This window comes from Salmo trutta, chromosome 23 (assembly GCF_901001165.1).
Source record: "Salmo trutta chromosome 23, fSalTru1.1, whole genome shotgun sequence".
Taxonomy (NCBI): domain Eukaryota; kingdom Metazoa; phylum Chordata; class Actinopteri; order Salmoniformes; family Salmonidae; genus Salmo; species Salmo trutta.
Window position 1 is genome coordinate 45,091,067 of NC_042979.1, and position 21,350 is coordinate 45,112,416.

Consider the following 21,350-nt stretch of genomic DNA (forward strand, 5'->3'; position numbering starts at 1 on the left):
AGATGGAAAAAAGCTGTCCTTGAAGCAGTCTTGATATGTTCTTCAAAAGAGAGATCAGGGTCCAGAGTAACGCCGAGGTCCTTCACAGTTTTATTTGAGACGACTGTACAACCATCCAGATTAATTGTCAGATTCAACAGAAGATCTCTTTGTTTCTTGGGACCTAGGACAAGCATCTCTGTTTTGTCCGAGTTTAAAAGTAGAAAATTTGCAGCCATCCACTTCCTTATGTCTGAAACACAGGCTTCTAGCGAGAGCAATTTTGGGGCTTCACCATGTTTCATTGAAATGTACAGCTGTGTGTCGTCCGCATAGCAGTGAAATTTAACATTATGTTTTCGAATGACATCCCCAAGAGGTAAAATATATAGTGAAAACAATAGTGGTCCTAGAACGGAACCTTGAGGAACACCGAAATTTACAATTGATTTGTCAGAGGACGAACCATTCACAGAGACAAACTGATATCTTTCCGACAGATAAGATCTAAACCAGGCCAGAACTTGTCCATGTAGACCAATTTGGGTTTCCAATCTCTCCAAAAGAATGTGGTGATCGATGGTATCAAAAGCGGCACTAAGATCTAGGAGCATGAGGACAGATGCAGAGCCTCGGTCTGACGTCATTAAAAGGTCATTTACCACCTTCACAAGTGCAGTCTCAGTGCTATGATGGGGTCTAAAACCAGACTGAAGCGTTTCGTATACATTGTTTGTCTTCAGGAAGGCAGTGAGTTGCTGCGCAACAACTTTTTCTAAAATTTTTGAGAGGAATGGAAGATTCGATATAGGCCGATAGTTTTTTATAATTTCTGGGTCAAGATTCGGCTTTTTCAAGAGAGGCTTTATTACTGCCACTTTTAGTGAGCTTGGTACACATCCGGTGGATAGAGAGCCGTTTATTATGTTCAACATAGGAGGGCCAAGCACAGGAAGCAGCTCTTTCAGTAGTTTAGTTGGAATAGGATCCAGTATGCAGCTTGAGGGTTTGGAGGCCATGATTATTTTCATCATTGTGTCAAGAGATATAGTACTAAAACACTTTAGTATCTCCCTTGAGCCAAGGTCCTGGCAGAGTTGTGCAGACTCTGGACAATGAAGCCCTGGAGGAATACCCAGATTTAAAGAGGAGTCCGTAATTTGCTTTCTAATGATCATGATCTTTTCCTCAAAAAAGTTCATAAATTTATTACTGCTGAAGTGAAAGCCATCCTCCATTTGCGAATGCTGCTTTTTAGTTAGCTTTGCGACAGTGTCAAAAAGAAATTTCGGATTGTTCTTATTTTCCTCAATTAAGTTGGAAAAATAGGATGATCGTGCAGCAGTGAGGGCTCTTCGATACTGCACGGTACTGTCTTTCCAAGCTAGTCGGAAGACTTCCAGTTTAGTGTGGCGCCATTTCCGTTCCAATTTTCTGGAAGCTTGCTTCAGAGCTCGTGTATTTTCTGTATACCAGGGAGCTAGTTTCTTATGACAGATGTTTTTAATTTTTAGGGGTGCAACTGCATCTAGGGTATTGCGCAAGGTTGAATTGAGTTCCTCGGTTAGGTGGTTAACTGATTCTTGTCCTCTGACGTCCTTGGGTAGGCAGAGGGAGTCTGGAAGGGCATCAAGGAATCTTTGGGTTGTCTGAGAATTTATAGCACGACTTTTAATCTTCCTTGGTTGGGGTCTGAGCAGATTATTTGTTGCAATTGTAAACGCAATAAAATGGTGGTCCGATAATCCAGGATTATGAGGAAAAACATTAAGATCCACAACATTTATTCCATGGGACAAAACTAGGTCCAGAGTATGACTGTGGCAGTGAGTAGGTCCAGAAACATGTTGGACAAAACCCACTGAGTTGATGATGGCTCCGAAAGCCTTTTGGAGTGGGTCTGTGGACTTTTCCATGTGAATGTTAAAGTCACCAAAAATTAGAATATTATCTGCTATGACTACAAGATCCGATAGGAATTCAGGGAACTCAGTAAGGAACACTGCATATGGCCCAGGAGGCCTGTAAACAGTAGCTATAAAAAGTGATTGAGTAGGCTGCATAGATTTCATGACTAGAAGCTCAAAAGACGAAAACGTCATTGTTTTTTTTTTTTGTAAATTGAAATTTGCTATCGTAAATGTTAGCAACACCTCCGCCTTTGCCGGATGCACGGGGGGTTTGGTCACTAGTGTAACCAGGGGGTGAGGCCTCATTTAACACAGTAAATTCATCAGGCTTAAGCCATGTTTCAGTCAGGCCAATCACATCAAGATTATGATCAGTGATTAGTTCATTGACTATAACTGCCTTGGAAGTGAGGGATCTAACATTAAGTAACCCAATTTTGAGATGTGAAGTATCACAATCTCTTTCAATAATGGCAGGAATGGAGGAGGTCTTTATACTAGTAAGATTACTGAAGCGAACACCGCCATTTTTAATTTTGCCCAACCAAGATCGAGGCACAGACACGGTCTCAATGGGGAAAGCTGAGCTGACTACGCTAACTGTGCTAGTGGCAGACTCCACTAAGCTGGCAGGCTGGCTAACAGCCTGTTGCCTGGCCTGCACCCTATTTCATTGTGGAGCTAGAGGAGTTAGAGCCCTGTCTATGTTCGTAGATAAGATGAGAGCACCCCTCCAGCTAGGATGGAGTCCGTCACTCCTCAGCAGGCCAGGCTTGGTCCTGTTTGTGGGTGAATCCCAGAAAGAGGGCCAGTTATCTACAAATTCTATCTTTTGGGAGGGGCAGAAAACAGTTTTCATCCAGCGATTGAGTTGTGAGACTCTGCTGTAGAGCTCATCACTCCCCCTAACTGGGAGGGGGCCAGAGACAATTACTCGATGCCGACACATCTTTCTAGCTGATTTACACGCTGAAGCTATATTGCGCTTGGTGACCTCTGACTGTTTCATCCTAACATCGTTGGTGCCGACGTGGATAACAATATCTCTATACTCTCTACACTCGCCAGTTTTAGCTTTAGCCAGCACCGTCTTTAGATTAGCCTTAACGTCGGTAGCCCTGCCCCCTGGTAAACAGTGTATGATCGCTGGATGATTAGTTTTAAGTCTAATACTGCGGGTAATGGAGTCGCCAATGACTAGGGTTTTCAATTTGTCAGAGCTAATGGTGGGAGCCGTCGGCGTCTCAGACCCCACAGCGGGAGGAGCAGAGACCAGAGAAGTCTCGGCCTCCGACTCCGACTCGCTTAACGGGGAGAACCGGTTGAAAGTTTCTGTCGGCTGAATAAGCGACACCGGTTGAGCATTCCTACAGCGTTTCCCTCCAGAAGCCATGAGAAAGATGTCCGGCTGCGGGGACCGTGCGAGGGGGTTTATACTAACGTTACTATCTGTACTTGCTGGTGGCACAGACGCTGTTTCATCCTTTCCTACACTGAAATGACCCTTGCCTAACGATTGCGTCTGAAGCTGGGCTTGCAGCACAGCTATCCTTGCCGTAAGGCGATCGTTCTCCTGTATATTATGAGTACAACGACTGCAATTAGAAGGCATCATGTTAATGTTACTTAGCTTCGGCTGTTTGAAGTCCTGACGAACCATGTCCAGATAAAACCTCCGGGGTAGGAAAGTTGAATGAAAAAAAAAGTTGAGTGAGGGAAAAAGTAAAAATATACGGTAATGAAAAAGTAAAAACCGTCAGGTAGCAAAGTAAAAACGCACAACAGCGTAAACAAGTCTGCAAGTTGTGACCAGAAGCAGGAAACAGGAACAGGAAACAGGAAAAAAGTTACTCCGTGTTATTGGAGAGGATGTTCAAAAAGACCAAAGCATACCTTGATTTAAAGACCTGTGTGTGTGTGTATTCGTCCACAATGATATGCATGATTGAGTGGAACGGAGGTTCAGTTGTTGTAAATGAAAATGTCTGATCTGGTTTTACAGGTGTTCTGTTTCATGTCATTAATAAATAATGCTGGATGCTGCACTACCTAGCCATCTTGTATTTTCTTAGGGCCCCCAAAAAGGCTAGCGCCGGCTGGCTCTGACTGCATGTGTGGGGTATGGATGTGAGTACGTAGACCCACGAGCTACTGCGACTCCCCCCCCCCACCAGTTCAGATTTTGTGTCCCCTCCCCCACCCCCCATCTGATTCCCATCCCTGGTCTAACTGAAGGTTCGATGTCATGTTGATGAGAAGCATCATATTATTACATTTCTTGTACTTGATGAGAGTCATATCAGGGGATTCACTGTGTATCACTGCATGACAGACAACCTCGGACCCCCCCCCCCCCCCCACACTCCATTGACGCTGACGATACACTGTATTCCGTGTTGCAGCAACTTATTTGACGTCTGTGTGATAGAAAAGAAAGTCCAAGGCCCTGGGCAATCAAACTATTACCCTTCAGCAGACATAATGTCAGAAGGGTGGAGTGGCAATGAAGATAGTTGGATTGGGGGTGAAAAAAACACAAAAAAACACTCATTTGGAAACCAGTACATTTTCCAAACATGATTGTGTTCTGTTTTGCCAAGGGCAGATCTGAGAGAACTTCTCAATCCTGACCTTGCGCAACAAGTTCCCTTCGTATGTCTGTGAAAATCCAGAAAAGGCTCAGTCTACGTGAGAACCCTGGAGCTCACCAAGGTTCCAGGCAGCCGTAAACGTCTGAAGTGTAAAGTGCATGACGGCACTGGGTATCGTTAATGAGTAACAGTCACCAATGTGGAAAAAAAGAGCCTAGTTTCACTAATCAAATCCTTTGTTCCCATCCAACTCTTCTCCTCTGAGCAGGCCTTTTTTTTAAGAGGAGTGCAGAGGTTTATGCCGTTCTCATGAGTGAAGGCAGGGCCTTTTTAATTGGAGCCAGTGCCTTGGTTATGCTCAAGATGCTAGAATCGCTGACAACTCCTCCAGTGAGATTCAAACACCTGCTCTTTGCCAATACGTAAATATTCAAAGACAAACATATTAAAACCATCATAATGGTGAAATGAATACTACATTGTTTATTTGGACGTGGACAATGTACAACAACAAAGCATACATACAGTGGGGGGAAAAAATATTTGATCCCCTGCTGATTTTGTACGTTTGCCCACTTACAAAGAAATGATCAGTCTATAATTTTAATGGTAGGTTTATTTGAACAGTGAGAGACAGAATAACAACAGAAAAACGCATGTCAAAAATGTTATAAAATGATTTCCATTTTAATGAGGGAAATAAGTATTTGACCCCTCTGCAAAACATGACTTAGTACTTGGTGGCAAAACTCTTGTTGGCAATCACAGAGGTCAGACGTCTCTTGTAGTTGGCCACCAGGTTTGCACACATCTCAGGAGGGATTTTGTCCCACTCCTCTTTGCAGATCCTCTCCAAGTCATTAAAGTTTCGAGGCTGATGTTTGGCAACTTGAACCTTCAGCTCCCTCCACAGATTTTCTATGGGATTAAGGTCTGGAGACTGGCTAGGCCACTCCAGGACCTTAATGTGCTTCTTCTTGAGCCACTCCTTTGTTGCCTTGGCCGTGTGTTTTGGGTCATTGTCATGCTGGAATACCCATCCACGACCCATTTGCAATGCCCTGGCTGAGGGAAGGAGGTTCTCACCCAAGATTTGACAGTACATGGCCCCGTCAAATGATGCGGTGAAGTTGTCCTGTCCCCTTAGCAGAAAAACATCCCCAAAGCATAATATTTCTACCTCCATGTTTGACGGTGGAGATGGTATTCTTGGGATCATAGGCAGCATTCTTCCTTCTTCAAACACGGCGAGTTGAGTTGATGTCAAAGAGCTCCATTTTGGTCTCATCTAACCACAACACTTTCACCAGTTGTCCTCTGAATCATTCAGATGTTCATTGGCAAACTTCAGACGGGCATGTATATGTTTTCTTGAGCAGGGGGACCTTGCGGGCGCTGCAGGATTTCAGTCCTTCACGGCGTAGTGTGTTACCAATTGTGTTCTTGGTGACAATGGTCCCAGCTGCCTTGAGATCATTGACAAGATCCTCCCGTGTAGTTCTGGGCTGATTCCTCACCGTTCTCATGATCATTGCAACTCCACGAGGTGAGATCTTGCATGGAGCCCCAGGCTGAGGGATATTGACAGTTCTTTTGTGTTTCTTCCATTTGCGAATAATCGCACCAAATGTTGTCACCTTCTCACCAAGCTGCTTGGCGATGGTCTTGTAGCCCATTCCAGCCTTGTGTAGGTCTACAATCTTGTCCCTGACATCCTTGGAGAGCGCTTTGGTCTTGGTCATGGTGGAGAGTTTGGAATCTGATTGATTGCTTCTGTGGACATGTCTTTTTTTACAGGTAACAAGCTGCGGTTAGGAGCACTCCCTTTAAGAGTGTGCTCCTAATCTCAGGTCGTTACCTGTATAAAAGACACCTGGGAGCCAGAAATCTTTCTGATTGAGAGAGGGTCAAATACTTATTTCCCTCATTAAAATGCAAATCAATTTATATCATTTTTGACATGTTTTTCTGGATATTTATGTTGTTATTCTGTCTCTCACTGTTCAAATAAACCTACCATTAAAATTATAGACTGATCCTTTCTTTATCAGTGGGCAAACGTACAAAATCAGCAGGGGATCAAATACTTTTTTCCCCCACCATAGAGGTGCACCTAATTTACTGTACATCTGCAGTCCGGTGAGCTTAGAAACATCTACAAAAGGACCTTCAAAATAGACAGTAGACGTGACAACAGATTTTTTTTTTTTTTTTTTTACCACTTAAGTACTCCTAATATTAAAACTATGAGAGTTACAGTCTGTGTTAAGGGCCCCTGATTGAAATTTTATCAATTTCAGTGCCACTTGTAGTGTGGATTCCACTTGACCGGGATAGCAGTAGGATGTGTACAGCTGCTCAGTACCCGCCATTTAGCTGTTTAGATGGAATAATCGCCTCACTCCTTTCTGAAGTGTCTAAAACTATATCTTTTTTTAATTTATTTGTGCTGCGGTCAATGCAGAGTGTGACTCTGCATATCAACAAGACGTGATTCAATTTTCCCCAACCCCTTGACAACTGTCTACTTTTATAACATCAGTTATTTGGAAAGAAAGTAGAGATTCCTTGGTGTAGATGAAAAATATAGTGGCCTGGCAATGTTTAACAGACTACCTGGCAGCATTTCACAGATTACGTTTCTACGCTGTTTGGAGGAACAAAATGACATGTCAGGGTCAGTTGATATCTGTAGATCGTGTACAAATGAGAACGGGTCAAATGCAATTATGGCAATTATATAAACACACAGTTAAGACTTTAACCTCCCTGATGATGATTTTTGGCCTTGTGAACAAGAATCTAAATCCCACGTTTTGGGAGAAACGTGGCAAAGGACCTTAACACATATTCTGCTCCAAAGAATCTCCAACAGTTTGCCGTCCAATTAAGAAGGATGATATTTAACGCTGGAAAAATCTGGTAATTAAAGGGTATCAATTTCCCAGCAGCCTAAACTCTTAACAAGCCTGACTATTCTAACACCATAATAGGTACCAGACACCCTTGGGTTTCTCTATCTGAAATGGAGAAAAAAAATGGACTTAGTAACCTAGCTCAAAAACAGATTTGAACTAAAATAAGATTATATGAACTTAATAAATGTTAGCAAAAAGTCCTTGAGTGAAAATGAACTCCACTCGCTGACTACTGCCCTCCTAATGTTTTTTTTTTTTTGATTGTAGTCACCTTATAAACTACCTCAGCCCGAGGGACTGTTAATACACTTTTGGCCCTAAAAATAATTGAAGCTGTAAAATTATGCCCTGGTTCAAATAATTAGTTGCTGTAAACCATTGCAGCCGGCTATCATGTTTTCCTATGGGGTAATGGATTGGAATAGGTATGTCTGTGGACCCCAGGAAGAGTAGCTGCTGCTTCAGCAACAGAAAATGGGGATCCTCATAAAATACCTAATACCAAACTTATTGGATACAATGAGGAAGGAAGGAAGGAAGGAAGGAAGGAAGGAAGGAAGGAAGGAAGGAAGGAAGGAAGGAAGGAAGGAAGGAAGGAAGGAAGGAAGGAAGGAAGGAAGGAAGGAAGGAAGGAAGGAAGGAAGGAAGGAAGGAAGGAAGGAAGGAAGGAAGGAAGGAAGGAAGGAAGGAAGGAAGGAAGGAAGGAAGGAAGGAAGGTGTTTTCCTATGGGGTAATGGATTGGAATAGGTATGTCTGTGGACCCCAGGAAGAGTATTCTGCTGCTTCAGCAACAGCTAATGGGGATCCTAATAAAATACTAAATGTATTTGTTTTGTTATTCCAGAATGTAGATATGTACATATACTGTAGGTAGGAGTAAACTAGACAACAGGATAGACAGTAACAGCCGTATACTGTAGGTAGGGGTAAAGGATAGATAATAGACAGTAACAGCAGTATACTGTAGGTAAGGGTAAAGGATAGATAATAGACAGTAACAGCCGTATACTGTAGGTAGGGGTAAAGGTTAGATAATAGACAGTAACAGCCGTATACTGTAGGTAGGGGTAAAGGATAGATAATAGACAGTAACAGCAGTATACTGTAGGTAGGGGTAAAGGATAGATAATAGACAGTAACAGCAGTATACTGTAGGTAGGGGTAAAGGATAGATAATAGACAGTAACAGCACTATACTGTAGGTAGGGGTAAAGGATAGATAATAGACAGTAACAGCAGTATACTGTAGGTAGGGGTAAAGGATAGATAATAGACAGTAACAGCAGTATACTGTAGGTAGGGGTAAAGGATAGATAATAGACAGTAACAGCAGTATACTGTAGGTAGGGGTAAAGGATAGATAATAGACAGTAACAGCAGTATACTGTAGGTAGGGGTAAAGGATAGATAATAGACAGTAACAGCAGTATACTGTAGGTAGGGGTAATGGATAGACAGTAACAGCAGTATACTGTAGGTAGGGGTAAAGGATAGATAATAGACAGTAACAGCAGTATACTGTAGGTAGGGGTAATGGATAGACAGTAACAGCAGTATACTGTAGGTAGGGGTAAAGGATAGATAATAGACAGTAACAGCAGTATACTGTAGGTAGGGGTAAAGTATAGATAATAGACAGTAACAACAGTATACTGTAGGTAGAGGTAAAGGATAGATAATAGACGATAACAGCAGTATACTGTAGGTAGGGGTAAAGGATAGATAATAGACAGTAACAGCAGTATACTGTAGGTAGGGGTAAAGGATAGATAATAGACAGTATACTGTAGGTAGGGGTAAATGATAGATAATAGACAGTAACAGCAGTATACTGTAGGTAGGGGTAAAGGATAGATAATAGACAGTAACAGCAGTATACTGTAGGTAGGGGTAAAGGATAGATAATAGACAGTAACAGCAGTATACTGTAGGTAGGGGTAAAGGATAGATAATAGACAGTAACAGCAGTATACTGTAGGTAGGGGTAAAGTATAGATAATAGACAGTAACAACAGTATACTGTAGGTAGAGGTAAAGGATAGATAATAGACGATAACAGCAGTATACTGTAGGTAGGGGTAAAGGATAGATAATAGACAGTAACAGCAGTATACTGTAGGTAGGGGTAAAGGATAGATAATAGACAGTATACTGTAGGTAGGGGTAAATGATAGATAATAGACAGTAACAGCAGTATACTGTAGGTAGGGGTAAAGGATAGATAATAGACAGTAACAGCAGTATACTGTAGGTAGGGGTAAAGGATAGATAATAGACAGTAACAGCAGTATACTGTAGGTAGGGGTAAAGGATAGATAATAGACAGTAACAGCAGTATACTGTAGGTAGGGGTAATGGATAGACAGTAACAGCAGTATACTGTAGGTAGGGGTAAAGGATAGATAATAGACAGTATACTGTAGGTAGGGGTAAAGGATAGATAATAGACAGTAACAGCAGTATACTGTAGGTAGGGGTAAAGGATAGATAATAGACAGTAACAGCAGTATACTGTAGGTAGGGGTAAAGGATAGATAATAGACAGTAACAGCAGTATACTGTAGGTAGGGATAAAGGATAGATAATAGACAGTAACAGCAGTATACTGTAGGTAGGGGTAAAGGATAGATAATAGACAGTAACAGCAGTATACTGTAGGTAAGAGTAAACTAGGCAACAGGATAGATAATAGACAGTAACAGCAGTGTATGTGATGAGTCAAAAGAGTTGATGTAGATAGTTAAATAGTTAAACAAATAGCTAACTATTTAACAGTTGTATGGCTTGGGGGTAGAAGCTGTTCAGGGTCCTGTTGGTTCAGACTTGCTGCACAGGTACCGCTTGCCATGGGGTAGCAGAGAGAACAGTCTGTGACTTGGTTGGCTGGAGTCTTTGACAATTTTTAAGGCCTTCCTCTGACACCGCCTGGTATAGAGGTCCTGCATGGCAGGGAGTTTGGCCCAAGTGACGTACTGGGCCGTACGCACTACCCTACCCTCTGTAGCACCTTGTTGTCGGATGCCAAGCCGTTGCCATACCAGGTGATGATTCAGCCAGTGAAGATCTCAATGGTGCAGCCGTATAACTTTTTTAAGGATCTGAGAGCCCGTGCCAAATCTTTTCAGCCTCCTGAGGGGGAAGAGGCGTTGTCTTGCCTTGTTCACGACTGAGTTGGTGTGTGTCTGTGGGGACCGTGATAGTTCCTTAGTCATGTGGATACCGAGGAACTTGACGCTTTCGACCCGCTTCACTGGTCAATGTGTATGGGGCGTGCTCGGCCCTTCGCCTCCTGTAGTCCACGATCAGCTCCTTTGTCTTGCTCACATTGAGGGAGAGGTTGTTGTTCTGGCACCACACTGCCAGGTCACTCACCTCCCTATAGGCTGTCTCATCGTCGTCGGTGATCAGGCCTACCACCGTCATGTCGTCAGCAAACTTAGTGATGGTGTTGGAGTTGTGCGCAGCCACACAGTCAGGTGAACAGGGAGCACAGAAGGGGACTAAACACGCACCCCTGATGGGCCAGTGTGGTGTATCTGTTGTTGCTTACCCTCCCCACTGGGGGCGGACTGTCAGGAAGACCAGGATCCAGTTGCAGGAGGTGTTCAGTCCCAGGGTCCTTCGCTTAGTGATGAGCTTTGAGGGCACTATGATGTTGAACGCTGAGCTGTAGTCAATGAACAGCATTCTCACGTAGGTGTTCCTCTTGTCCAGGTGGTGGAGGGCAGTGAGGAGTGCAATAGAGATTGTGTCATCTGTGGATCTGTTGTGGTGTTATGTGAATTGGAGTGGGTCCAGGGTGTCTGGGATGATGGTGTTGATGTGAGCCATGACCAGCCTTTCAAAGCATTTCATAACTACAGATTTAGACTGGGTTACGTTGGCGTTCTTGGGCACAGGGAATATAGTGGTCTGCTTGAAACATGTAGGTATTACTCCACAATCCTGGAATTGGAATTTTGCTTTACTTCCTGAAATGGAATTGATCCCAACTCTGTCGAAATGGTGAATCCAATGAGCGAAGTAGCCGCCGTGCAGCCGGGCGAAGTAGCCGCCGCGCAGCCGGGCGAAGTAGCCGCCGCGCAGCCGGGCGAAGTAGCCGCCGCGCAGCCGGGCGAAGTAGCCGCCGTGCAGCCGGGCGAAGTAGCAGCCGTGCAGCCGGGCGAAGTAGGCGCCGGGTGGAGTGGCCGCCGGGTTTTTTTCTGCTATACTGTATGAAACTGTATCAAAAGGTAGTAGAGAATTCTCCTTCATGGATCTGAATTCTGAGTTGTATCTTTTCCTCTCTTCTGCGAATGGGCGAGGACTGCTTGTAATGTGTGTTGTATTTAGCAACACTTTGAAGACTGATATGACAGATTTTTTTTTTTTTATACACAAATATTGCTTGGATGACATTGCACATTACCCAAATTGAATAAATAATAACAGATAGTGTGTCTAGATGCTGTGAAACAACGCCATAAATCACTGCTGTGTAATATACTGGCACAGTGCACAGTAAAACTCAATAGCCCAGAAATTGCGTCATATTTCAGTGTCTGGCGATAGTTTGCGAAGCGTTGATGTAAGCACTTGTCAGATACTGTACATGTCACACTCACTGGTTTATTAGTGACCGCAGGGGTGTGGCAATTCAAGTTTCCTCACTCACATCTTTCCTCACAAGGAACAAACCTATTGTACCTGTTAACATTTGTTTTCACATTTTGTTGACTGACACGAAATAGGAAATGAGAGATACTTTCTATGAATGTGAACACGTCATGCAGCGTAATGTACTAGTCACTCCTTTTCAATAGACACACACACACACACACACACACACACACACACACACACACACACTCCTGTGGTCCCTCTCCGATTACTTAGTAACCTACTGACTCCGTTTATACAGATGTAAAGTGAGAAGTTTACGTCACCTAGGATTTTCAGTTTTTCGAAACTGCTCTCGGCTGCTCATGCAGTAATCTGTTTATTTTAATGTATCCAACTTGATGCCTAAATGCTAAAATTATTTCAAGATGTATAAATATTAACTGGTGCCCATTTTTACAAGTGAACACATTACCAGCCTCTCTTCACAGCTGCTTAGGGCATCACCCTTCTGGAAGTCAGCTCAGAACTTTGGAGGTTTTGAGCAAATTCACAAGGCAAGGCAACATCTGTGGAACTTATGCTGTCATGGCAACAGTGATTTGAGAGACTGAAGATTATTTTGAGTCCTAGGGGTTATAAAGTACCGATAAAGAGAGTTTAACCTTGTCAACACTGACTGACTGTCCTAGTTTATTTTAAATTTTTAAATTTTATTTTTTTACATATTTCAGATCTGTGGAACAAAACAGATTTTTTTTTTGTAGTAAATGAAGATATTTCAATTCAAGGGCTGTATAAGAATCATGCCGTTTTTGCATGCACAGCCATAATCCCTTTTTTTTAATTGAGCCGTGTAGAAGATACTCAAGAAGCAAAAAAGCAATGGAAAACAAATAAATAAATGCATCTCTTCACAGCAGCAATACATTAGAGTAAACTAAAATAGAAGTCCTCTGAAAGCTTTGCCGACTATTCACACCCTGTCATTGTTTGGGTGCTGCGTATCCAAGTGGTTGCTTGTATTTAATGTATAGCACTTTGCTAGATGACTTAATTTAGGCTTTAGGAAACTTCCACATTGTTATAGTGAAATATCTACATTTTATTGTGCTTCGTTTCAGTCCATCTTTGTCACCGTAGGACTAAACTATAGTATTACTTCCTACTCCCCTGCAAACAATGATGTACTCGGGGTGTGAAAAATGTGTTGCTTTTTGTAGACTGTGATGGTGCGGGGAAGGACTCTGTTTATACAGAGTGGGTGGTATATGTCAGTGTTCCCCTTGCACCAGGAGGGTGGTCTTGGGCCCTGTTCATAAAGCCACCTGCCAACCCTCTGACCACCAAGCAACTGACTGTAGAGACTATTTACTGTATGTTGTGGACGGAAAAGGGAGTATTGATGGGTTAGTTTTTTTTCTTCTCGTGCCTCATGGTGAATCCTGGAAACCCTTTCAACTTGACATATTTTTACCAGGTCAAGTCTCTTGAATCTGAGATGTTTAAAATTAAGGGCAAAGATGCCCTATGGAATCTCGTTCTTTGTTGATGAAAAATGTATATGCGCTATAGAAAGGCAGAATATAAGTCTTCACATATAGAACACATTGTGCATGCATTTACAATGGCTCCACATGTTGTCCAACCCCCTCGTAGTAAGAGCACTCTGTGAAAGAGAATCCACCCTTTACTTCCTGTATACTTCCTGTATACAGTACAGTAAACGTGGCTTAAATGCAGAAGTGGTTATTTTCTCTCGTGGCCACTTCCTACCCTTTGTTGCTTTCTTTCATTCTACAAGGAAAAGTGAGTGTTTAAGAGCACAACTCAGCCAGTGTGGTAAGTTTTGAGGTGAGACGTCTCCGGCCTATGGCTTTTACCCACATGGCAACAGTCCCGACAAGAGTTAAGAAAACCTGCTGATTCAGAGGGGAAAGAGTTGTAACTTATAAATCTGCTCCCTATACAGCATGCCCTATAAAGTCAGAGGAATAGATAGAAGTGGAAAGTCTATTTTAAATATGATTTTTTTTATTTATTTTTTTTAACCTGAGAGATCAGTCATCAAAAGTCAGCGAGCGGAATTTCCCATAAAGGAAAGGAGTTCACTGTTAAGTCGTGCCGTCTCCTCCCAACATGGGAGCATTCTGAATGTTCCAGGACTTGGAATGAGATTAATGAAGGAGGTGGGAGATTCCCACCAAATGCATGGGTGCTGATGGGAGTGGGTGGGATGAGGTAGTGTGTCTGTGTGAAAGCCTGCGGCATACTTTGGAACCGGAATATAGAGTTTTTTTGCAAACACCTCCTTTTTAAAAAATTTTTTTTTTTTTTTTTTTAAGAATTACTTTGTACAGGAGCTTTTTGTCTCAGCTGTCTGTTTTTGAAAAAGCAGACGAGGATGTGTGATAAATGTTTGCCTTTTTTTACTGCAGCTGCTAGCTGGGATTGTGTACACATTTTGACTATCTCTTGTAAAGGCCCAATGTAATTTAAGAAACCGTTTGACAGTGTGAATTTATGGCCACTGTTCTAATTTGAAATAATCTGAGCATAAATTCTGCTCTCCCTGTTGCTCATTTTATTAGCACCCCCTACTTCCCGTACCATAGTTTGAAACCTTTTCCTACTTCCTAGACACTGTATACGCTCTACCTTGATAATAAAAGAAGTGTAGAAAATTCCTATACCTGGGTATTGTCTGGAGTGCAGTTAAAGGGGAGTTTGAGGGAAAAGCCTCCGGTTATTAAGTATCACAATCCCGGGCAGTATCACAACCGGTCGTGATTGGGAGTTCCATAGGATGCCGCACAATTGTCCCAGCGTCGTCCGAGTTAGGGGAGGGTTTGGCTGAGGGGGCTTTACTTGGCTCATCGCGCTTTAGCGACTCCTTGTGGCGGGCCAGGCGCCTGCAGGCTGATTACGGTTGTCAGTTGAACTGCGTTTCCTCCGACACGTTGGTGCGGCTGGCTTCCGGGTTAAGCGGGCAGGTGTTAAGAAGCATGGTTTGGAGGGTCATGTTTCGGAGGACGTATGATTCAACCTTCGCCTCCCGAGCCGGATGGGGAGTTGCAGCAATGAGACAAGAAAGAAATTATGGAGAAAAAGGGCGTACATTTTTTTAAATAAAGCAGCACTTTGTGGGATTGTCCTGAAGACCATAACCTTGGTGATCCTCCTGTTTTCTGTAATTAGCTGTGAGCTCCAGCTGTTGTTTATTAGCTGTTGCTAACACCAACCTGGAGAGGCCCTCAGGCCCCAGTGTATTAAGTGGGTTTATTTAACAGTTGCCTCTTCTTGATTGGTTGAGTTCTTAGAGGATCTTGGCTCAATGGTTTGTCATCGCAAACCAAGGGGAAAATGTGATTTAAAAAATCTCCCCAGACTTCCTCTACACAGCCTTGTGGGACACAGTTATGTCCTTTATTTTTCCAGAGGAACATCATTTGGCTTAACGTCTCCCTGCAGACTTGCTTGCCTGTGATATCGGAACATCTGTTAAAATATATGATGGAAAGAAAGGGCAGAGTGGATTGAGGTGGAACTATCGAGTTGCGTTGCGCTTGGAAGACTTCTGTCTATGGTTTGTTTTTGTCATTGCAAGTAACGCTATGTGACAGTCCATAAGTGTCCGTGATATGAATTCATTAATTCCAGTTTTGTGCATCTTCATTCTTGTAAAGCGAATATCAAATAGAAGCTTTGGAATTCCTTCATCTTCTCACTGCCACCAAAAGGCATTTATAGGTGTCTGTTAATGAAAATAATCAATGTGAATTAAGTAATTGGTGAGTAACAAGAATTTAAACTAGATTCATGTATTCAAAGCTGTGGGGGAAAACGACCATATTAAGTCAATGCGCATACAAGTGGCTTTTCAGTTCTTCACGTAACTAAAGATCACGTCCTTACAAGGCTTTACTGTGCTCTTCAGAAAGTTTCCATCTGATTTGTGCAATTTAGCATGACATCTCTATGAACCTTGAAATTAAAAACCCTTGTTGTTCTCATCCTCCATGTAGTTTCTTATACAATGCCTTCAGAAAGTATTCACACCCCTTTGACTTTTTCCATATTTTGTTGTTACAAAGTGGGATTAAAATTGATTTAATTGTCTTTTTTTGTCAACGATGTACACAATACTCATGTCAAAGTGGAAGACAAATATATCTTGATTAGATAAGTATTCAACCCTCTGAGTCAATACATGTTACAATCAGCTTTGGCATCGATTACAGCAGATTTTTTTTTTCTGGGTAATTCCTTAAGAGCTTTGTACACCTGAATTGTACAATATTTGCACATTATTGTTTTAATTCTTCAAGCTCTGTCAAGTTGGTTGTTGATCATTGCTAGACAGCCATTTTAAGGTCTTGCCATAGCTGAAATGTGCTTGAAATGTGCTGTAACTAGTCCACCCAGGAATATTCAATGTCATCTTGGTAAGCAACTTCAGTGTATATTTGGCCTTATGTTTTAGGTTATTGTCCTGCTGAAAGGTACATTCATCTCCCAGTGTCTGGTGGAAAGCAGACTGAACCTGGTTTTCCTCTAGGATTTCACCTGTGCTTAGCTCTATTCCGTTTCTTTTTATCCTAAAAAACAGTCCTTAACGATTACAAGCATACCCATAACATGATGCAGCCACCACTATGCTTGACAATATGAAGAGTGGTACTCAGTGATGTTGTTGGATTTGCCACAAACATAACGCTTTATAATCAGGACATAAAGCTAATTTCTTTGTCACATTTTTTGCAGTTTTACTTTAGTGCCTTATTGAAAACAGGATGCATGTTTTGAAATATTTGCTCAAATGGATATTCAATGTCTTTTTTTCTGCCAATGGGTGTTCTTCTTTGTGAGGCATTTCAAAACCTCCCCGTTCTTTGAGGTTGAATCTGGTTTGAAATTCACTGCTTGACTGAGGGACCTTCCAGATAATTGTATGTGTGGGGTACAGAGATGAGGTAGTCATTCAAAAATCATGTTAAACACTATTATTAATAGTGAGTCCATGCAACTTATTATGTGACTTGTTAAACATATTTTTACTCCTGAACTTACTTTGACTTGCCATAACAAAGGGGATGAATACTTATGGACTCAAGACATTTTCATCTTTTAATTTTTATTAATTTGTAACAATAAAAAAAATAAAAAAAACATATTTCCACTTTGACATTATGGGGTATTGTGTGTAGGCCAATGCCAACAAATCTCAATTTAATCCAATTTGTAATACACTTTTTTTGGGGGGGGGGGAGGGGGTTGAATACTTTCTAAAGGCATTTTAGCTCCATCATTGTCCATTGTTGAGTTAGCCATCACATTGATTGTGTGTTTTGTTGTGTTGCAGGAGCTGGCTAGCTGTGGATGGAACAGGAAGGAGAAACACCGGCTGGCGCCCAACGTGGTTGCGTTTACACGGAGGTTCAACCAGGTGAGTCCTTCAAGAATTCTTATGAAGAAATGTTTCTATGTTGAATCATAGGTTCACAAATACATTCACATCATAGACCAGAATGTTTAGGTTTATATTATGGAATATAACAGAGTAGCTAGGTTTATATCATGGTTTCCTGAGTTGTTGTGGGAGGACCACACACCATGTTGGTTATTATAGCAATATTTGCACTTAATGGTGTTTTAACTGAGTCCTTCAAACCCCATTTGTTTTTGAAAGACAATTAAAATACATAAAATGTTACCACAGACAACAGACGCCTATACCAAATTGCTGAGGATACATACACAAAGAAGTCAAGAGACTTGTTTTCGTTGTGGTCCTTTTTTAATGAGATTTGAAGTCTTCCAATATTTTTTTTCTTTTACGCTTTTCCGTCACAAAATGGCCCGGGCTTCAAAGCTTTGCATCGAAGGCTTACCGCGTTACGCTGGCTCTCACCTCTGTTTCTGTGTGTCATTGGCTCCCACTTGGTCCTGTCTGTTGGGCTCCTACCCTCTGCAGCTTAGATCTCAAACTGTGCCCTACTGGTGACGGCTATGCCATTTAAACTATTATCGGCCTCGCGTGTGTTGGCTCCCTAACTGGAAACACAGGGTGGAAATACTATTAGCCGATCTCACGGGCGGTTTGCCAGCTTGTTTCTTTTTCTCCCTTTCTTTGTCCCCGTCCCACTCCACCCCTTTTTATCTTATCTCTGTCTTTTATTGGCAGTCGGCGGGTACAGATATAGAAATAAATAAAGACATTTGAATTCATTTGAAACCCTGGTTGTAATCTAAAGAAAACTTTGGTTTGAATGGAATCTCTTTTAATTTGAGGACGGACACTGCGTAGTCCGAGCGACGCTGATGATGACATTTCTCAGCGACTGCCGATCCTGCTGGACACAGCTCTTCAACAGGGCTGTTAATTATCCCAGGTGTTGGGGCTCATCGATCCATAACATGCTCATGGTGACAGCCCTGTAGGCAGCTCCCTACTCAGTGATCTACTGGAAATAGACTGGTCCATTCACCACTGTTATTTTGGTAAAGATAGAATACATTTTGTAGAACGTCCATACTTATTTGCGGGAAGTTGGAACTAAAAAAGACACACTCGGAGCATATTCTATTTTTTTCTTTGTCTTCCCCTGGAAGGCATTGTGCAGTCCAAGGCAAGACGTGCAATTGCATTAATGCCAAAATACAGTTATTGACAGTAATTTAATTGCTGTAATTGGCCTGTTTAATCTCACACATTTCTAACTTCAATGCTATTCCTTTGTTTTCAGTTGCGTAAGTACAAATGTAATTTTCTCAAATGAGAACTTATGCTTATTTTCCCAGTCCTCATTTTTGCTAAGTGCAATTTAGAAGCATGTACTTGGATTGCTGATATTTTGCCATTTACGTTTATGATCTATTTATAATGGAAGCATTTGTTACCATTTCAGCCAAGTCATAACTAGAAACAGATCAGGCGCACTTTGAAATAAATCCTCCGTTTTTTTCCCCCCCTTTTGTTGCCAAAATGGAAGAGTGCTGACTTAACTTAAATAAACGTCCATATTTAGACTTAAATGACTTAAATGACCAGTCTCTTAGCTGGTGGTTGGGTCTGTTTTTATGACACTATTAGGCCAAACATGACTAGCTGGCTCCATGGTTCTGGAAAGATGGCCACACGTGTAAAGGAAGGTTGGGTGCTTGTTGAAGGGTCACATGCATACACCGCCATAGGCAAGAGAGAAAGAGATCCTCTGAAAGATCCCAATGCCTCCTCCAGCTTCCTTTTGTCCATCGAAGGACATCTGGGGACTGTTTCACGAACATGGAGGGTATCTGGGATTCTCTCTTGGATTCCCTTAAACACTTGAGATGTTGACTGTTGCATGACCACTGAAGCGGGACCTGTCACGCCACTGAAGCATAATCAGCAGAATGGTTCAAACCAATCACGCAACGTTTTTTATTCATTTTTATATCGTCTTGGAAATGGGAGAAACAGGATGTGAACTTTCAGTCGCTGATTGGCGAGGAATTCAAAAACCTTTTTAAACAGTAAGTCCCCTATTTAGGGGACTTTAAGCAGTTCTCAACCATTTCGACCGACATTTTTGTGTACAGTGCGCTCTGGAAAGAAAGGACAGTGCGCTCTGCAGCAGAGCAGCATCATCTTGTTGTGAAGTTCGCGGAAGATTTCAAAAGAATTTTGTAGAATTGAAACAAGACCTCTTTCTCTTGGTCACAGAGGGACGAAATCACTTGGTACTTAGAGGATGAAGTTGTGATGAGTCATAAGCATTACTATGCGTTTATGGTCCTCATGATAATTACTTTTGCGTATGTCTATTTAGGCGGAAGTCTACATTTTGGCATTAAATTTAGCAGGTTTAAAGGAGGTTTTCCTTTTCGCTGTAGTGTTGCACACAATGGATGTGTTTTGATTACGGCTTGAGAAATGGTAGGTTTGCTATATCCCTCACCCAAAGTCCTGAGGGGAAAAACAGTTATTTCACAACAGACAGAACCGTAATTGTGATGCTATTGGTCCTGGTCATGTTGCTGGACTCGTTAAGATATGGATTTGTGTTAACGTGTTCTTTTGTATAATATGTATTACATTTATTTATTTCAGATTGATCCCGTGTTGCATTACCATGTGTTGATGTCCGTTTAATTTCGTTTCCATTCTCCTCTGCGGGTTCATTTCCTGGGAGCATTTTAGCTGGGATGAAGCCATAGTTTGAAAGGAGACATCGCTCAAAAGATGCTCCAAGGAGTGGAGTGATATCAACCATGTTATTAACGTCAATTGTTCTAATGATACATTCCTGGAGGTTTATGTTGACCTAAGGAGTGAATGATTGATGCCACTGTGGGATTACACTGAGCTCCTTTTTAAGTGTCTCTTGGCCTCAGCTGAGATAAAAATGCCATGTTGTCATAGCGGGTGTTGATTCTATTGAATCATCCCTTCCATTACATGATCAACCTCAGAACTCTCTTTATCTCTCTCACACACACTCACAACACTCCACTTCCACTCTAGAACTTGTGGGGGTTCCCTGGCAGGTGGAGAGCTTTGAGCCGCAGTAGCCGGCCACAACATTCACGGAAAGAATGATGATGATACTGTTAGGGGGGGGGGGGATACTCTCCAAGTTGCATATCGGTTTCCCCGTTCTCTCCTCCACTCCTTCTCAAGGCCCTGTTGCAGAACCATAGCTAATTCCTCATAGGTACCCAGGATACAGGGTGACCTTAGAGCTTAGTGAGAGATTAGACCCCGTCCAACACTCAACGTCTCTGGCGCCTCCTCAAAGGGCTTTCGGATAAGTGTCTCTATAGCTCTTGAGCAATGGACCAGTTTGTGTCAAATGGCAACGGTGGAAAGCAGCACAGTGGATGATGTAATGAGTCTTTCAACTCGGTGCCTTTTTTTTAGGTCCCTCGTGATCCAAGCACATTGCTCTCATATCCATCTTAAGGATTGCCACAAGGCCTAGTTTGAAAGGTGTAACATTCAGATCAGTCCCATCCTCAAGCCAGAGGTTTAGCTCATTGCAATTTTGCTGCAGGTTACCGATTTTGAAAAGGGAGTATTAGACTGACCACCACCAGACCCTTCATTGTGGTGCTAATTTAGGTGAATTTTCTCTTTTTAAGTGTCCCTTTGACATCAATGCATTACTAAGTGAACATTTTACCTAAATCGAAGTTAGGATTTACAGCTGAATCAAGGAGAATGAAGACCATTGAACAGCTTCCCAAATCCCAGACCGTAGGCCAAAGAACAGTGGCAGTTAAATGTCTAACAACCACTCCGATCAGAAGTTTACTTACTGTGCTTCGAAGGTGGAGCTCAGACATTGCTAGTTTTACATTTCGAAACATA

The 21,350-nt window shown here is 42.2% G+C and overlaps 1 protein-coding gene across 4 annotated transcripts in view; it reads left to right on the forward strand.

The window, feature by feature from the left end:
• LOC115160139 (ras-specific guanine nucleotide-releasing factor RalGPS1) overlaps nucleotides 1-21,350 on the forward strand; it is a 254,873-nt gene that overhangs the window by 63,447 nt on the left and 170,076 nt on the right. For all 4 annotated transcript variants that reach the window (XR_003869012.1, XR_003869013.1, XM_029710493.1 and 1 more), the window contains exon 5: nucleotides 17,361-17,444. Coding sequence is in view for 2 of the 4 variants with exons in the window: in XM_029710493.1 (XP_029566353.1) it covers nucleotides 17,361-17,444 (84 nt within the window). In the remaining 2 variants the exon portion in view is untranslated. The remainder of the gene's footprint in view (nucleotides 1-17,360; nucleotides 17,445-21,350) is intronic.